Consider the following 18,733-nt stretch of genomic DNA (forward strand, 5'->3'; position numbering starts at 1 on the left):
ATCATGTTATGCCAAAACTCTCCATTAGTTTCTTCCGAATCAACAGGTGGCTCTAAATGACGGATCCATTTGTTTTATATCAGTGTCCAATCTATCTCTAGTATATGACATTAGTCTATGGCTCACAGTTCACAACACAGTTTTTTAGTTTTTAATGCCACTTTTTCACAATTATCACGGGTTTGAGGAAGTAAAGTTTAAATTAAACTCACAAGATAGCAATAATTACTTTGAGAATGGACGCTTTAAACATTTTTCGGTATTTTTTTAATGAGGGCGGTTTAAATTTTGAAGATTCTGACTTTGACAAGAGAAAATTATTTCTGTTATTGTTTGGCGGATGTTCTTAGCAACCGCTACAGCAGCGCCAGATCGCGTACGACGGTCGCGACCCAAAACAGTTATATATTCTGACGGGCTTTCCAATCTAAATTTATTTCCTTTATCTATGAGCTAGCGTTAAGCTTCATTCAGAATCTTCCAATTAGTTGTTTCAATTACACTTTATAATTTTTAGTTTTGGATCATAACAATGTCTAAAAAACACAATTAAAATTAATAAAATATTCTACATAATATTTAGCTTATAAAACAATAAACTTTTGATTCCTAACCAAAATTTTTCGTCACGGGCATGGCTGGGAAACTTAAATGGAAATGACAGTTCATTAAAAATAGTTTTTCCTCCAAGATGCAGAGGCGCAAAAATTAAAACTGTCAAAATCAACAATGCAAATGTCAATATCTGACAATAATAAAATTTGATTTTTAACTGACACGAGACACTCAGAGACGCTTTTGTTGTGATTTTACGGTTTGATTTCGTTTTGATTTGTCGAATTATTGTAATTTCTTCAGATTTTTTTGCAGTATTCTGTTTTAGACAATGTTTTTTAAAAATGGTGAAACAATTTGTGTTTTGTATAGATTGTTAGTTATTTTTTATCATGGAGCATGGAATTTAATTGTTGTACGCCGGGTTTCCGAATGGTAAGTAAATTAAATATATCTACTTTCAGTTATAGATTTTTTAAAGTAGTACTGCAAGGGTACTGCTAATAAATTCTACTTGCTGAGCAGTTATTTATTTTTTTACGGTGCATGTAAGGAATTAAGGACGCGCGTTGCGTTATATTAGCATGATCAGCAGAAGGTTAAATCTAATTTAATTTGTTTTTATTATTTCAGGTCTCAAACGGAAACAAACTGGGAATCTTGCCTACACCAAAATTATATAGCCGTTTCCAATTCACTTCAAAGGGAGGAAAATTATGTAAAACTGCCTGCTATTTGCTGAAAACCGCCAAAGATTAAATTATAACTGTAACAAATTAATATATACTATTACTAGTCTTTTTAATTTTTTTTTTAAATTAATATCCGACATTATTACATAAATTAACATTAGTCATACATGTAAGAACACTTTGTATGCTTTTAATTAAGTTGATTTATCGTTTATAATATGTTCCACCTAATTAAAAGCACACAAAGTGTTCTTACATGTATGACTAAATTTATTTTAAATTAATTAAAACAACCCCCCTACCCCGCACCCCTCTCTTCCCTTAGTATTTCTTCCTCCGACTACCAGAGGCGCCCTTGTATAATAAAATTGAAATGTATTATAAGTTGCCTATCTATTTAATATTGTAAGTCTTTTATCTATGGTCACGGGTGATATAATCAAAGGCCAAAATGTCATTCCTTGCAAATTTTGAAGTATAATTAGTGGAAAAGTCAAAAATTTGTTAATTTTTTCCACTAATTGAAAATTACTACCACTAATTATGACGTTCTGAATGCTTACATTAAAATTAGGTGAACAAAATTCTACGGTTAATTTTAACTACTAATTTATTCCACAAATTTCGAGGTTCTGAATGAAGCTATAGTCTAGACCAGCAGACTAACACCAATCTCGCTCATTTATAAGTGTGAAAGAAAATTAAACTTACATATGGTATCCTGAGGTATTGAGCTATGTTATTCAGGGTAGCCACCCTCTGTTTCGGTTTGACAGTTCGAAGGTTTTTGTCCACCAGCAATGTCAAAACTGTCTCGTCTTCGTTGGCTTTGCATTTTCCGGTGTTGGCACCGGAATTTATCACGTGAATAGTGATATTCTCCACTGTTTTTGGTTCACCGACCTTTGCGATCAGCATTTGTACGATTCCTTCATCCCCTTGGAGCGGTACACCCCAAAACACTCCGGATTTCTTGCTGAAGACCAGCCAATGAGGTAGACGGTTTTTGGTAAGTTCTCTGGCCTGTAAAATGAATTTGAATCTCAGTGGAGAAACTCTAAAGATTTAGATATCGTAGAGAACTACAATATCTAGATCGGAGATTTTTTGTACATCATTGTTTTACAATAAGATCTATCGATTAAAAATATTTTCAATATGGCGGCACTTCCGGAAATACCGGAAGTTGACAACAACTTTCTTATCTTAAATGGGTGCCTCCATTTTTTATTACATATTTAAATTCTCTGTAAAATTTTATGAATTTTGATATTAAACACTCTATACCTAACATTAACCGTTTTAGAAAAAAATATTTAAAATTTTTGGACGAAGAAAAATATGTGTATAGTCTAAACGTCAAATTCAGTGATTACCACAGTCACTATGCTATAAAGAGAGAACATGTGGCTATCTATTTCAAGAATTAAATTGTTCAAATATCATATAATAATGGCCGCAGCTGTCATAGAATTGAGCGATTAAAAAATTATCATCAAACATTTTTTTTCAAATGGAAACCCACTTTTTTATTTCACTAGTGAAAACGCTTTTCAATTCGTTACTTTTTGACTATACATGTTCCTGTACCTAAAATAAATCTTTTTTAAGTTATACAGGGTTGTTCACCACATACGACACGGAGTATTGTAGCTAAACGATTAGATTTTTACAAATTGTAACTTTTGGGTTCGTTGAAGGATTATTAGAGCTACAATTTAAAAATATTTTTACAAGATACAGAGTGTCCCAACTAAGTAAAAAATATTATAGTTGTATTTTTTTAAATGGAACTCCCTGTATATTATTCTATTTTTAGATTCTACCATTAAAATAAAGGTAAATTTGATTAAGGTTCATCATACTTAAACCTTGCCGTTTTTGAAATATTTTCAATTTTATGAAATTGCAGTAAAAATTTTAAGGCTTCATTTCTCCAAGGGTATCAAAGTTTTTAATACTAAATATTTACTGAAGATTATTTATTGACCAGATATTGTGTTGCAATAATAAAATTTACTACCTTATACAGAGTGTCCAAAAATGTATATTAAATAATTACTAGCTTTAAACGGCAATAGCGTGTTTAATTTAAATGGAACACCCTATATATATTTTGCGTGAATCAGATGCACAATGTAATTGTCTATCAAATTATATTATACCATTTTTACCTATCTCTTCAAGTTTTCGTAGAAAATGCATTTTCTTATAATTTAGACCTCATTTATCACTATACCCATGGAATATTGAATTTTCCAAGAGTACAGATACTAATATTGTCGATATAGCTCGCTTATTTCATAAAAAAAAACTCTTGTTAAAAAAAATTGTTAAAAGGGACCAATTAATATGATCCCAGTATTCAGACTACATTAACTGTTTATGTTGATTAATAATAATTGCTCCAAATACTAAAAAACTGAATTTTGTGTGTGTATTAGACAGTGTGGTAAAAAGTAACGCCTTATAAATTTTATTTCATTTTTTGACGAATGCTGATTTATAAAAACAGAGACGTTTATTTTCATAATTTATTATTATATTGATTTCTGAGCCAAATCCACATTTATTTAGAATACTTTATTAATTAAAACAATTTAAAAGTATGTAATTAACTAATTTTTGGTCGGAAATAATGGTGGTATATTTAATTCGTATACTCTTTTATAAAGATTTAAATAGTTTTTTTGGTATACCAATAGGCTTGCAATATTTACCACTTGTACATTTTCTGCATATATGTTGCTTAAAAAAAATCTGAAATGTCAATATTCCATGGGTATAGTGATAAATGAGGTCTAAATTATAAGAAAATGCATTTTCAACGAAAAGTTGCAGAGATAGGTAAAAAATGGTATAATAAAATTTGATAGACAATTAAATTGTGCCTATGATTCAACGGTTAATGTTAGGTATAGAGTGTTTGATATCAAAATTCATAAAATTTCACAGAGAATTTAAGTATGTAATAAAAAATGAGGGCTCCCATTTAAAATAAGAAAGTTGCTGTCAACTTCCGGTATTTTCGGAAGTGCCGCCATATTGAAAATATTTTTAGTCGATAGATCTCGTTGTAAAACAATTATGTGCAAAAAATATCCAATCTAGACCTTGTAGTTCTCTAGAAACTTCTAATGCGCGCTCAGTCTGGGACACCCTGTATACTTACTATAAATCCCTTGACTCCATTCTGTGGCAAAGCCAAATGGAACACTTTGCCCACCACGGCTACATAATCGCTTGTTTCGGCTGTTTTCTGTTCAAACTCCACTTCGAGATCTTCGGGAAGATCGAAGGTAAATTCGTCTTCGTGCAACTGCAAATTGGTCTGAGCCGATACGAAGCAACACAAGCCAACGAAGAGGCAAAAGGAAATTGACAGGTGATGTTTGGGTGACATGGCGGAGGTCTCGATCACGCAGCCATTTATTCTGAAAACAAAAAAAAGATACTTATTAGACAACTAATAATTGATATACTGAGCTATAGTCAACTATAACTTTTTCATTTTTTATATAAAAAAACGAGATTTCGTATGTTAGTATGTGACATAAATTAGGATTGATTGACGTATTCGTTGTTTGAGGAATTACTGTTTCACCGGAAATTACTACAACTTTTGATTTTTAAATGGCACCCTCGGTATTTTCTGGCTTTATTTGAGAAAATGACACTCTAATAGAATGACATATCATCTGTCAACTTTTGACATTTTCGAATATGGTTTATTTGAAATTGCAACATGCGATTCATGACGATAATTTGACTCGAAATACCAAGTGTGTGTTACCAAATTATTCGTAAAAAAAATATTTTTCCAAATACGCTAATAAGCCACTATCGTTCGATTTAAAAAAAATTGAGATATGATTAAAAACACGATTTGGGCATTTTTCAACCGGCCAGGATAAGAAACTAAAAACATTAGACGATCACATCTATTTTTCCAAGGCTCCTTGATTAAAAATTAGTGTTTTTAACACAGCCAAGGCAGTCTAGATTGAAATTCAAAATATGATTTTTTAAGCGAAAATGTCAAAAATTTAACTATGATATATCCATTGCCTGGAAATTTATATGGTGAAATTTTGATAAAATAATTTAGTACTCACTAAAAACACGGTATGTCGCTAGTGGTAGGAAAAATAATTTTTAGAGGTTACTAGTTTATTTGGTTGCTTGTGATATGCATATACAGGGTGTTTCCTAATTAATCTAAAAAATAAAAAATCGTTAGAAAACGGATTAAGGCGGGCTCTTAATAAGTATATTTATTTTTTTCTCGGCATGAACAAGAAAAACTCAAAAGATTCATTTTGTTGAAAAAGGATGGCCAGTCAAGAAAAAAATATATTTTCTTTAAAAAACAGTAGTGTACCATTTATTTTAAGCAAAATATCGATTTTTTTTAATTTTTAACACCCTGTAGATCAGAAAGGAAGTACTTTAGACCCAATGGTTATATAAAAAATTGTTTTTAAGAACACATGAGGAATCACACCACAATTTTTAAGACTAATTAGAAAACACCCTGTATATTGTCAACTTGACAATGATTGTTGATAAATCAAAAATACCTTTTCTGTGAAAAAAGCCCGATTTTCGCAGGAAAAATTTTGGTTTTTATTGAATTTGGGCCTGCGTCTGCAAATACCGGTATGTTTTTTAATATTCTATCTATCTAAATTTTAAATATCATAGTCAGAAATAGTTTTATTATTTATTAACTGTAAAAATGGTATACTTATAAGTTTTATCAAATATTGTGATTTACTTTCTACCTTGTAGTCAAAATTTATATTTAATAAACTGTAAAATATATTATTCTTATGTTTTATTAAAGTTACTCTGATATACTAATATATCAGTGTAACTTTAAAACTAAATCCTTTGAAATCAAATATAAACATAAAAAATATTTACAGCAGAAAAGGCGAAGGCGCTGGGTTAAACGTAGTCTCTACTAAGAACACGGAGGGGCGCTTTGACCCAAAATGTTACTATTAAGTTTCATATCTATCTTAATAGAATATTATTTTCTTTATCTATGGATATATCATTCTATTCAGAGTGTCATTTTCTATCGAATATAACCAAACTGTACCTATAAAATATTGTGATTAAAAATAATTTGCATTGATTTTGAAAATAAAATAAAAAAAATTATGTGTTTCTTCAAAACTATAGACATTTCTGTATAAATTCTTTTTAAAAATAATAAAAAAAAGTTTAGAAAACTCACCAATAATAATAACCAAAGCACCAATTAATCCTTAATAATTAATTAAAAAAAAAACAACTAAGAACAAAATGCTAAGTTTTATAGAGAAGAACTTTCCTCCAGAATGTTCAGCATTCAACTAAACACATACACACATACTTTACGACTTGACATACATCTGTTGTACAGGCTAGTGTAACAGATCAGTATTTGTCATACCTCTAATTTTAATTACAACGAAATTGAAACCACAGAAAACACCGAAATATTATAAGAAATTTCTAAAAATATATATTGTCATATTCTGAAATATTTGTTTTAAATGACCGCGAAATATTAACAAGAAACTGATTTTAAAAACAATATGGCTTCCTAAAAGTGCAGCTAATAATAAAGCGTGTGTTTCGATGAATTAGGAATATTGAGATCATTGTTTTTAAAATTATTAATTTTGGAGAATTATTTGGGTGTATATATTTAATTTTTTATACAGATAAAGCGATCTCCAGGAATTTTTGTTGATTTACAACCACATATGTAATACTGACATTACTGACTTAAAAAATTTGAAAGTATCAAATTATCTACATGTCTTCCCTCTTCCATTTCCCTCACTCGGTTTTTCTTATTTCTCGCCTCGTTTAATTAAGCAAACTATTCTTGTAATATCTTTATTAAATACTGATCTAACATCATCAACAAAAATAAACAAGAAGATTAACAATAATAATTGAAGATTTTAATACATTTATTTGTTTGCTAGACTTCTTTGGCTTAAAACCTACATTCTGGCGTTTTAAAAAAGTGTGTGATATTTTGATATGTCAGTCTTTTCCCTTAATTCTAGCATTGTCCGTATCATGCTGTACGTAGTCCAAAGATTAGATGGCTTTTACTGCCTTGCCATGTCGCCAAAATATACTATCAAGACTGTCTCCGAAGCAATATTACAATTTTATCCAGCCATCGTCAGTAATTTTATTATTTGCATTTCTGATATAATAAAATTAAAATAAACATATAGTTTACAGGACGTATTGGAAATAAAAACGCGAAATTCACCGAATTTTTCAAATTTACCTTGATTTTTATTGAACTCAAAAAAATACACACTTTTTTTTATTCTAAACTGTGAATTAAAAAAAAAGATAAAACCATTTTTACTTAATAAAGGGTATAGCCTCCTCTACTGTTCATTACAGCCCTACATCGTCTCTCCATGCTCCTGATCAGGTTGTCGATCTCTTCTTGAGGTACAGCCTGCCACGCTGCATTCACAGCCCGAACCAGATCCCTACGAGTTTCACGAGGCATACCCATTCTCAAAATTCTTCTTTGGATCGCGTCCCATACGTCCTCGACGGGGTTTTTGTTTGGGAAGATGTTTAATTGATGACCATTGATAAACTCACTTACCACTCCGGCTGTATGAGGCCGTGCATTGTCATGCATGAGAATAAAGTTTCTCCCAAGATCATTGGCATATGGTAACACGACAGGCTCAAGAATTAAATCACGATATGTGATTCCTGTTAGAAACCTTTCAAGAAAAACGAGATCGGTTTTTCGGCCTAACTGGACTCCTCCCCAGACCATAACTGTTCCACCTTGATAAGGGTGCACTTCCTGAACATGTTCCAACCGAATAAGATTTCCCGGTTCTCTCCATACCCTAAGCCTTCTCGAATCCGGATGAATTCCAAAGCGTGACTCATCCGTGAAAAGAATATTGGCCCGTTGTTCATTCGACCACTGAACATGATCTTGAGCCCACAAATATCGTACCTCTCGATTTCCTCTCGTTAAGGGTTGAGCTCTCCAGGGGCGTCTGCTTCTTAGGTTGACCTCTCTTAATCTATAGCGAACAGTGTCAGGACTAACGGTTACATTATGTGTTTTCTGGAGAATTAAACTAAGCTCTGTTGCTGTAAGAGTCGGTCGGCGTCGAGCATTTAATTGTAAAAAATGATCTTGCTGAGTGGTAATAATGCGATGTCGTCCTGTGTGCCTTTCAGCAACATCACCACTTTCACGGTAGCGTGCACTTAATCGCGATATTACACTTTGCGTTGTATTTAATACTCTAGCTACGTCAATTTGGCGCATTCCAGCTTCGAGCGTACCCATGGCCCTTAGCATTTCGTCTCTGTTAAGATGTCTACGCTCCATAATGTCGTTTATACTAAACAGAGTTATTTGAATGAATTCTGGCCAGTTATCATAAAAACATAGCCAGTACAGGTTAAATTCGAACAATTGATGCTAGGTGCTTTTTATACATTTGACAAAAAATGCACAAACACTTCTGCAAATATCCCAAATTTAGAAATAACTAGTGTGACTACTTCGTTTCAGTCGAAGTAGAAAGAATCGGCCTACAAATATGTGGTTGTTTATTCAAAACATTTATTTTTAACTTTAATAAAATGATATCCCTAGATTTTTCCGGTGCGTGTATTTCATATCGCCCCCTACTTTTCTCTGGAAGTAAACTGGCTTCTGCTCTTTTTGCAGCTTCTGTAAGTTCTGGTGGAGTACCAATATTAAAGTAGTCTTCATTATCAGAACTTTCCGGCAACATTGTGGCTTTCTATGTTATATAAATTCGAAAAAGCGAACGAGAAATTCAAAACTGTCACTTAGTTGTTTGTTTTGCTGTTGAAGGTATGTGCCATAACAACCACTGGTACCGGTAACTATAGATATAAAAATGCCAAAACACAAAACGACAAATTTTTTTCATATTTATTTTTTTTCAAAATAAAACACTGTCCCTATTTTTTAATTAATTATGTGGTTGTAAGTAAAATAGTATACAAACCTCGGAGGAAAGTTTTCATTATTGTCTCGAGATTTAGTTAATCTCTCGACAGTAATGAAACACTTCCCTGCTCGGTATGTAATATACTATCTTTATACTATTACCACAGATTAAGTATACTATATGTACCTATACAGATAAAAATCTTATCCCTAATTTGTGGTACGAAAATTGTTTTTTATGACGATGTGCAAACGAGTCAAATTTCCTGTGCGCAAAAATAAGCTCCCGTAAAATAACAATAGACACCGTAATAGAGAGATATCGCTAAACCGAATAGCGTGCATGGACGTTAATAAGGCCAGATGTTATTTCCTTTACGTGAGGTGGTATTAACTCTCTTCATTTATAGTTATCGGATCGGAAAGAATTCTGTTCGCGTCGCGTCCGCTATTTAAACTTAACCTAACTTTAAATTTAAAACTTTGAAATTGTTTTATTTTCCAGTGCTTTATTGTTCAACGTCTGCCAGTGGGTTTAGAGCAACAAGCAACAAATAATTCTCTTAGAAGGGCTAAGTCGTCATCTGCTGTAAACCTAAGTCTCTTTATAGGTTCTTTAATATTGGAAGAGGTGGAATCCATATTTTGGGCCATATTTATTTAATTAAAACTAATCCCAGCTACTTAAATATCAAATTACCTAATAAAACTAAAGTAATAATTTAAAACAATTCAAACATAACCTAAAATAAAAGATCTCGCCGGCCGGCCCCAGTTGTCAAATACATGCCCATTTAAGCAATTTTTAAACGTTATTTAGAAATAGCGCTTGATGTAATTGATCCCCAAATTACGTCAGACGGTAACGTTATTAGCGGGCGTTGCGTTAAAAATTGACTCGCGCATATAGTAACCATGACTGACCATGATAAGGTACGCGTAAATACTACATGACGCTATTCGGTTTGGGATATCTCTCTAATAACTGCGCCGGTCAGGCGCTGTGCACAATTTTAGAGGCCATAAGTGGGCGTGCTATGTGCGCAAACTAGTCACCTAACTAGTGCCCGATTCCGAAAATTGGAACCACGAATAACAATAAAGGAAAATCAAAGATTATAATCTGTATAAACTGTGCTATTACATTCTTAAGTGTAGGAATTCGCTTGAAAAATTACAGGATGCCCAAATATGGTCATAAATGTGCCCAAATATGGCATAGAATAATATTATTAGTTACAAACGACACGTTAGATCTATATTTACTTTTTTTTGTTAGAAAATACGTATCGTCCAAATCTAGGGTTTTCAATTTCGGAATCGGAATCCCGTTTTGAATTCCCGGGATCAGAACCTATAATCCCGGGATTGACTCTCAGAATAAGAAATCTTCTTCTTCTACTTATTTGAGATCTAGTCGATCTGTTAGTTTTACCATATGCCATTTTATTATTATATAATATTATTTTATTATAAATTAATATTATTTTATTAATTTAGTTATGTCATATGCCATTATTCGTCTGATGCAGGTCTTATAAATTTTAATTTTGCTGTCTGTTCGCATGAAGGGGTTTGTCTCAGGTTTGGCATGATTTAAATCAAGTGATTTTTTAAGGTTATAATGTGATTTAAATAAAAAAAAAGCTTTATTGAAACTTCATAATAAATAAAAAAATAACTGTAAAAGTTATAAAAATGTGTCGTAGAAAACTATAAAAATATTTCTATAACAGAAAATAAATCGAAAAATAATTGTAAATGTTATAAAACTATATAAAAATATCTATTCATCAATTTAAATGTTGGACCGATTTTTGAAGTAATTTCGTGTGAATCCATTAGACCGCTAAACGCAGGCATTTATTTTAAAATTTATGTATAAGTGACAAAAAGTCGCTGTTCGAATACATATCATTCGCAAAGTCTAGTGTAGAAGTGGGTTTTTCTGATATAGAGTCTATATCTCCATTCCCGGGAATATATAATCGTTGTCAGAAAATATGTTGTTTCATTTTTTTTGAAACGGTTGTATGTTTTCAAATTCCTACCGACCGCGACATTTTGATCTGCAGTAAGTAATTTATACTTGACTTAAGACTATTTTCGAACAATAGGTAGTGTATTGTTTTATTAGGAGTAAAAATTATACTTTTTTTGACGATGCTGTACCTTTGAAGGGCCATCGTAAAGCTATTCCGACGTTACAGGGAGGTACAAAAAGTACATTTTAACTCAAAATAGAACATACTATTTTTTTTAAACATTACAAATAATTTTTTAATCAATTTCAAACACTGCAAATACACTTAATATCGGTTTAATAATATATATATTTTTGTACTTTTGTGCTTAGGCGTGACAGTGCTTTACTTTTATGCCTAGGCATTAAAATGACAAAAATTAAAACTTTTGAGATGTTTGAAGAAAAATCCTTTTGATCTGAAGCGAGCAACTTTTTTTGCGTCTAACTGTAAGTTGTACCAGTGGTTGTACTACAATGCCACAAACCATCCAACCATATTGATCCAACGGTCGAAACGATGTGGTGTTTGTACAACTTGTAGTACGATAAATCCTATAATGTGTGGCCCGTTTTAGAGTGTAAAACTAGGAAAAAATATCCGATCTCGATAAATCTGTAATTTTTACTAAAATTCTCTAATCATTCCGCATAGAATTCCCTATAAAAACAAACTTAAAAAATCGTTTGGTATAAAAATAAACAAAAAAAATCTATTCTAAGCATCTACATTAAAACAAGATTGCGTAATAAGATCTCACGTGATTAATATTAGAAAATCTATAAAAATTGTTTGATTACCTACAAGAGAGCTAATTTTGGATTTTGCCAGAAAAACCCACAATCTGGAAAAAAATTGGAATACGTGCAAGATGGATACATAAAATGCTCTAATTTTGCCGCAGGTATAGAATATGTAGATTATAAACAAAAAGTTCGTAGGTAGGTATGTGCTGTATATAATTTAACGATTGGTATAACGATATTTAAAATGGTAATAAATTTTTAACGTTTTTCCCAGAATAAATATTTGGTTAACAAATAAATTTAACCGTTACAAGGATATGACAATAAAATTTAGAGACCCAAATGACGTAAAGAATTTTTAAATTAAAAGAAAAATCTTTGATGGTACAGAGCTTGTCTTTCCGGGAACAACTTTAATTGTATTTTAGTAAAGTGAGCATGTCGGATATTTCACCAACGACATGCTTAAAATTGCATAAACTCAAACTTTGTAGAACCTGACGTTCTTTATTTAATTCTTTATACAGGGTCGCTTTTATGTATGGAATCGATTTTATTAGGTAAAATATAGGAGGTACCGCAAAAAGTTAAATATAAAAATTATAGGGTTTATAAATATCTATTAGCGGGTAATAAATTTAAGTATACAGGGTCGGTTATAAAGTCGTGGCACATCAAAGTTTCATTTTTTTAAATGGAACCCCCTGCATATTATTGCATATTTCGGTTCTTCCTTCAATTCTAAGCAAAAATCGAAATACACACAATGTACGTCATATCAACCGTTTCCGAGTTATTGACTTTTGAAAGTATCACTTAAACAATAATTGATTCCACATTGTTGTCTGATATTTGGGTTTTTAATTCTGTCTCTTATAGTCTTCCCCATTATAGTTATTAAGCTCTTCATTTCAGCGACTCTTAACATGGTTTTAGACTTGTTTGTTTCCTATCGGATTTCTATGCCATATTAGCTCAGGTTTTACATGGGTGACCTTCAACAAATTAGAGACAAGCTGCAATTTTGCATGGAGCTTCATTTTGTAGATCTTTAAACATCCTGAAACCCCAGAGATGAAGCGTTGAGCCCGTCACCCCAAAACCACCCCTACAAAAGGTAAAAATGGCCCTTTTTTTACTTTTTCTTCAATAACTCTAAAACTACGAATTTTAGGAAAAAAAGTCACGAGTAAAAAATTGAAGAGAAGAAAATTTCCTACCATATGGGTAAAGAATCAAAATTTTTAGAATTTCAGTGGCGCAGGTGCGAATTCTTTAATTTAGGAGGATTGTTTTAATAACCGACCATTCTGTCTTAAACTTCAAATGAAAGCATTTTTGAGATAAATCTCGAGACCAAAAAATTTATTAGGATACAAGTTCCTATAAAAACGATCTTTTTAATAAAGGTAAGTTACCAGTGGCGGAGATATTTTTTTTAATTGTGCGTTTTTTATATTTTAAAAACATTGAATAAGAAAAATTGCAGTTTTACAAATAATTTCCCATGAAATAGGTATATTGAAAAATTTACACGTTTAATAACAAAATAAGAAAAACCTTAGCTCAAAAATAGGATAACTTGTCTTAAGGATAGTTCTCATTCACTTCCACATTTGTTGGGTTCATACATCTAATGCCATTGCGTTGACCACATGCCTTAGTGCAGGTGAGTCCCATTCGCTTGCATGTACATGCTTTTTACAGCCTCCCGAAGAGCAATTGCAAAAAATTTCTCTAAAACCCATGTATGAGCAATTGGCTGATCTGAATGTATGGGATTCATCTCTCGATTATTCAGATTCTCAATCTTGCGGTGGTAACTTGTTATTTAACCAAGCCTGGTACCCTGCAATATTTTCAGATCTGTTTTCTCAATACTATAATAATTTTTTTTTGTTTCGTTTCTTTAACCTGTATACTATATATTTTTTTGTTTTCACTCTTGGCTTTAGGTCTTTGGGGTTGCAAAGATGTTTCTAGATTTTGTTCATTATTTTTTTATTTTGTGACGACGTTTCGACAGTATATGTCTTTTTCAAGCCTCTTGAACGTAGATTCTTACAGAGTTAAAATTTGTTAAACTGGACAACACAATAACACATATTAACTATTGTTTTTAATTGTTTTTGGACATTATACCGCTACTATACATTTTTGTACGTATTTCCTTGCAGATCGCTCTGTATAAAACACATTTATCGTTTCAATTCGAGTAGACATCGTGTAATGTCCAAAAACAATTAAAAACAATAGTTAATATGTGTTATTGTGTTGTCCAGTTTAACAAATTTTAACTCTGTAAGAATCTACGTTCAAGAGGCTTGAAAAAGACATATACTGTCGAAACGTCGTCACAAAATAAAAAAATAATGAACAAAATCTAGAAACATCTTTGCAACCCCAACGACCTAAAGCCAAGACTGAAAACAAAAAAATACTATAATAATTATATATGTATAACATATCACTATGGTAAAAATGTCACTGTTGTTTTTGATGGCTATGAAGAGATACAGACCAAAATTGTGGAGTGGAATCGCAGATCTGCAGGTAAAAAAATGGTACCAATTGTATCTTTCTCGAATTTATCTGCAGTGAAGGTACCAAAAGCAGTCTTTTTGTCAAACAACACCAACAAAAGCAACTTCATTCGTGCGCTCGGAAAAATATTGTTGGAAAATGGAATCAAGGTTAAATTCGCTGATGGTCATGCCGATATTCTTATTGTAACTACAGCGGTCGCAATAAGTGACAATTTACCAGAAGGGACCGTAGCAGTAGTTAGCGAAGATACGGACATTATAGTGTTACTGATTCATTATTGCCACAAGAGACTGTTTATGATTCGTCCGGGAAAGGTGTCAAAATCAAATAAAATAATCGACATATCGGCCTTACAACAAAAATTGGGGGATCTGAAGAATGTGATTATTAGTGTCCACGCTATATCTGGTTGTGACACAACGTCTGCTGTGTTCAATAAAGGGAAGATTAATTTAGTGAACACCATCCAGAAGAAAAAGTTATGTGAGCTATTAAAAGAATTTTATAATCCCGATGCTACAAAGGAGAAGTTAGAAGAAGTTACATCTCAGTTTTTTATAGCAGCATATTATGTTAAAACTCGACAAAAAAAGTAGATTTGGATAGTGCCAGATACATGCTTTATCAACAGTACATAGCTAAAAGAAGTCTTAATACCAACTTCAACTTGGCATCATTACCACTTACCTCCAATAGTGCGGAATATCATGGACTTAAGAGTTTTTCATCAGGTTAAATTTATGTTGCATTCAAATGTTAAACTAAATTCTCATTTTTGACTTACAAGTACCAGGCTTGGTTAAATAACAATTTACCACCGCAAGATTGGGATTGGAATCTGAAAAATCGAGAGATGAATCCAATACATTCAGACCAGCCCATTGCTCCTACATGGGTTTTAGAGAACATTTTTTGCAATTGCTCTTCGGGAGGCTGTAAAAAAGCATGTACATGCAAGCGAATGGGACTCACCTGCACTATAGCATATGGTCAATGCAATGGCATTACATGTATGAACCCAACAAATGTGGAAGTGAATGAGGACTATCCTTAAGATAAGTTATCCTATTTTTGAGCTAAGGTTTTTCTTATTTTGTTATTAAACGTGTAAATTTTTCAATATACCTATTTCATGGGAAATTATTTGTAAAACTGCAATTTTTCTTATTCAATGTTTTTAAAACGTAAAAAACGCACATTTAAAAAAATTATCTCCGCCACTGAACTTACCCTTATTAAAAAGATCGTTTTTATAGGAACTTGTATCCTAATAATTTCTTTGGTTTCGAGATTTATCTCAAAAATGCTTTCATTTGAAGTTAAATACAGAATGGTGGGTTATTAAAACAATCCTCCTAAATTAAAGAATTCGCACCTGCGCCACTGAAATTCTAAACATTTTGGTTCTTTACCTATGTGGTAGAAAATTTTCTTCTCTTCAATTTTTTACTCGTGACTTTTTTCCTAAAATTCGTAGTTTCAGAGTTATTGAAGAAAAAGTAAAAAAGGGCCATTTTTACTCCTTGTAGGGGTGGTTTTGGGGTGACGGGCTCATCGCTGGACGCTTCATCGCTGGGGTTTCAGGATGTTTAAAGATCTACAAAATGAAGCTCCATTCCAAATTTCAGCTTGTCTCTAATTTGTTGATCCTCGGCCTGTATAGGCTCTGGGCTATATGTCATTATTGGTCTGGTGGAGGTCTTATAAATTTTAATTTTGCTGTGTGTTCGCACGAAGGGATTTGTCTCAGACATCCTGACATGGCCGTTGCTCTGTTTATCTGCCTTCTCAGATCTTTCTCTGGATAATGGTAGTGCGACATATCTATTCCTAGGTATCTGAACTGTGATACCTGCTCAATAATTTTGTCTACTACCAGTTTCCATCTTACCGTCATCAACATTTTAAGGTGCCTGTTATGCGTGCCGGTGAGTATAGTTTCATGACATTTATCTACGTCAGTGAGTTAAGGTGCTCTTAACTCACGCATTTTGAGTGAGTTAAGAGCTTCTTAACTCACGCATTTTCATTACCGCACTCCTTGTTTACTACCAAAGAGAAAAACATATTTTGTAAAACATTTATTTTGCACTAAATACAAATAAACTGTTCTATTATAATAATTATGATAATAATTATAAAAACATGAAAACTTATTTATTATAAATGTTAATGATACAGTTTGAACAATCTTTCTAGTAAATGCCTAATGAAGCATATACAGGGTGGCCCATCGAAAACGTTCCGCAAGGCATAATGGCCTAAGGCAAAATGGCATTTTTTTTTCATAAAATTAAAAAACACGTCAATTTTGTTTGTGAGGGGGACAACTTTTGCCCCAAAAATGATTGCAAAATCTACAACCCTCTAAGCGGGGGTGTCATCCCCCTACTTTTTTCAAATGGGAAAGGGGGTCAAGTGTCGCCGCAATGAAAAGAGCTTTCTATTCTCTATATTTCCCCGCTTCGTTTTTGAAAATCGGTCGAGTCATTGAGAAAATATGAAGGATTGAAATTGGAAAGTTTATTTAAACATTTGAGTAAATGATAAAGATAAATTCCTTCGACTAATTTGCTATATTTTCTTATTATTTCTAGATGTTTGCGCATTTTTTCATTTGCCACAAGGTTGAACGGTCAGTTGCGGTAGTTGCTAGATAGCTGTTCTGTGAGTTGTGCGTTGAAGTTCTTCTCAATATCGTTAAACTTTCTAACAATTATGGTATACTCACTTGCAGAAAAAGTGGAAATAATCGAACTTTATTTTAAAAATAACGAATGTATCGGTTGGGCAAATATTCAATGAACGCTATCCTGACAAACACCTTTATGGCAAAATTGTTCGCGAGTTAGTAGCAAAATTTCGCCAAACTGGTTCCGTAATGAATAAAAAGAGGCAGAGGGAAAATTCTGTAGTAAATGAAGCTATGGAGGTATTCGTATTGGGCCAAGTTGCCATAGATAGTACGCTAAGTACAAGAAAATTAGCCAATGAGACCGGCGTGAATCGTACAATTGTCCAAAGGATATTAAAAAAACATAAGTTCCACCCGTACAAAATTCAGTTGGTACAAGAACTCAACGAAGACGATTTTGATCGTCGCTTGCAATTTTGTGAAACTATGAGTGAACGAGTGGCGAATGATAATAATTTCCTATTTAATGTGTGTTTTTCGGATGAGTGTACTTTCTTTTTGAACGGTGTAGTTAATTGGCACACTGTCGGTACTAACCTGACCGTTCAACCTTGTGGCAAGTGAAAAAATGCGTAAACATCTAGAAATAATAAGAAAAAACAGAAAATTGGTCGATGGAATTTATCCTTATCATTTACTCTGATAAATATTTAAATAAACTTTTTAAATTTCAGTCGCATTTAAAAAAAGTTGGGGGATGACACCCCCGCTTAGAGGGTTAAAGATTTTGCAATTATTTTTTAGAGCAAAATTTGTCCCCCTCACAAACAAAATTGACGTGTTTTTGGATTTTTTGACGAAACAAATACCCTGGCCGTTCTGCCTTGCGGAACGTTTTCGATGGGCCACCCTGTATATTCATTTTTATAGATATCATTGTACGTATCAATGAATAGAAAGCCCAAAGAGAAGAAGGTTTATAAGTAGCGGATAAATTGGCAAAATATGTTTGTGTCTTCAATGTCAGAGAGAAGACTTTCCGAATCGCTCATTTTTTAAACTAGTGACATCAATATTATTTACTGTCATATTGACATTGCCATGCATGGTGTTATTTGAACAAAGGTATTAAGGAAATTGATTTTTAGGATAGGTATATAGTTAAGTATAATAATATAATTTTTAAAATTCATTGTGTGTTTTTATAGTTAGACGTAGATAAAATATTGTACAATACACGCGAGTTAACTCCATTACGATACTTGTGTGGTTACACAACTCGTGCTACGCACTCCTGCAAGTTTCACACGAGTATCTTAATGATGCTGTTAACTCACTTAGTAGCTTATATTTAATAAATAAAAATATCTAAAACTAGTTTTTTACATTTATATTAAGACATTACCTCCGAAATCCATAACTGTATTTATGGGACATGTTATATTAAAAAAGCTCTAGCAAACAATACGCTACCAGCATCTTCAATTAAGTGCATTCTTTCTTCTACATCACGGAAGCTTACAGAGAATATTTTTACCAAGCCCGTT

The 18,733-nt window shown here is 32.4% G+C and overlaps 1 protein-coding gene across 1 annotated transcript in view; it reads right to left on the bottom strand.

The window, feature by feature from the left end:
• The window catches only part of LOC115890641 (dystroglycan), a 210,756-nt gene that overhangs the window by 53,472 nt on the left and 138,551 nt on the right, over positions 1–18,733 (bottom strand). Inside the window, exons 2-3 of the mRNA XM_030910937.1 lie at positions 4,420–4,681; positions 1,959–2,270 (exon numbers count right to left, since the gene is read on the bottom strand). Coding sequence (XP_030766797.1) covers positions 1,959–2,270; positions 4,420–4,650 — 543 coding nt within the window. The 5' untranslated portion in view covers positions 4,651–4,681. The remainder of the gene's footprint in view (positions 1–1,958; positions 2,271–4,419; positions 4,682–18,733) is intronic.

The sequence above is a fragment of the Sitophilus oryzae genome, unplaced genomic scaffold (assembly GCF_002938485.1).
Source record: "Sitophilus oryzae breed Bouriz unplaced genomic scaffold, Soryzae_2.0 scaffold_907_pilon_pilon, whole genome shotgun sequence".
Classification (NCBI taxonomy): domain Eukaryota; kingdom Metazoa; phylum Arthropoda; class Insecta; order Coleoptera; family Curculionidae; genus Sitophilus; species Sitophilus oryzae.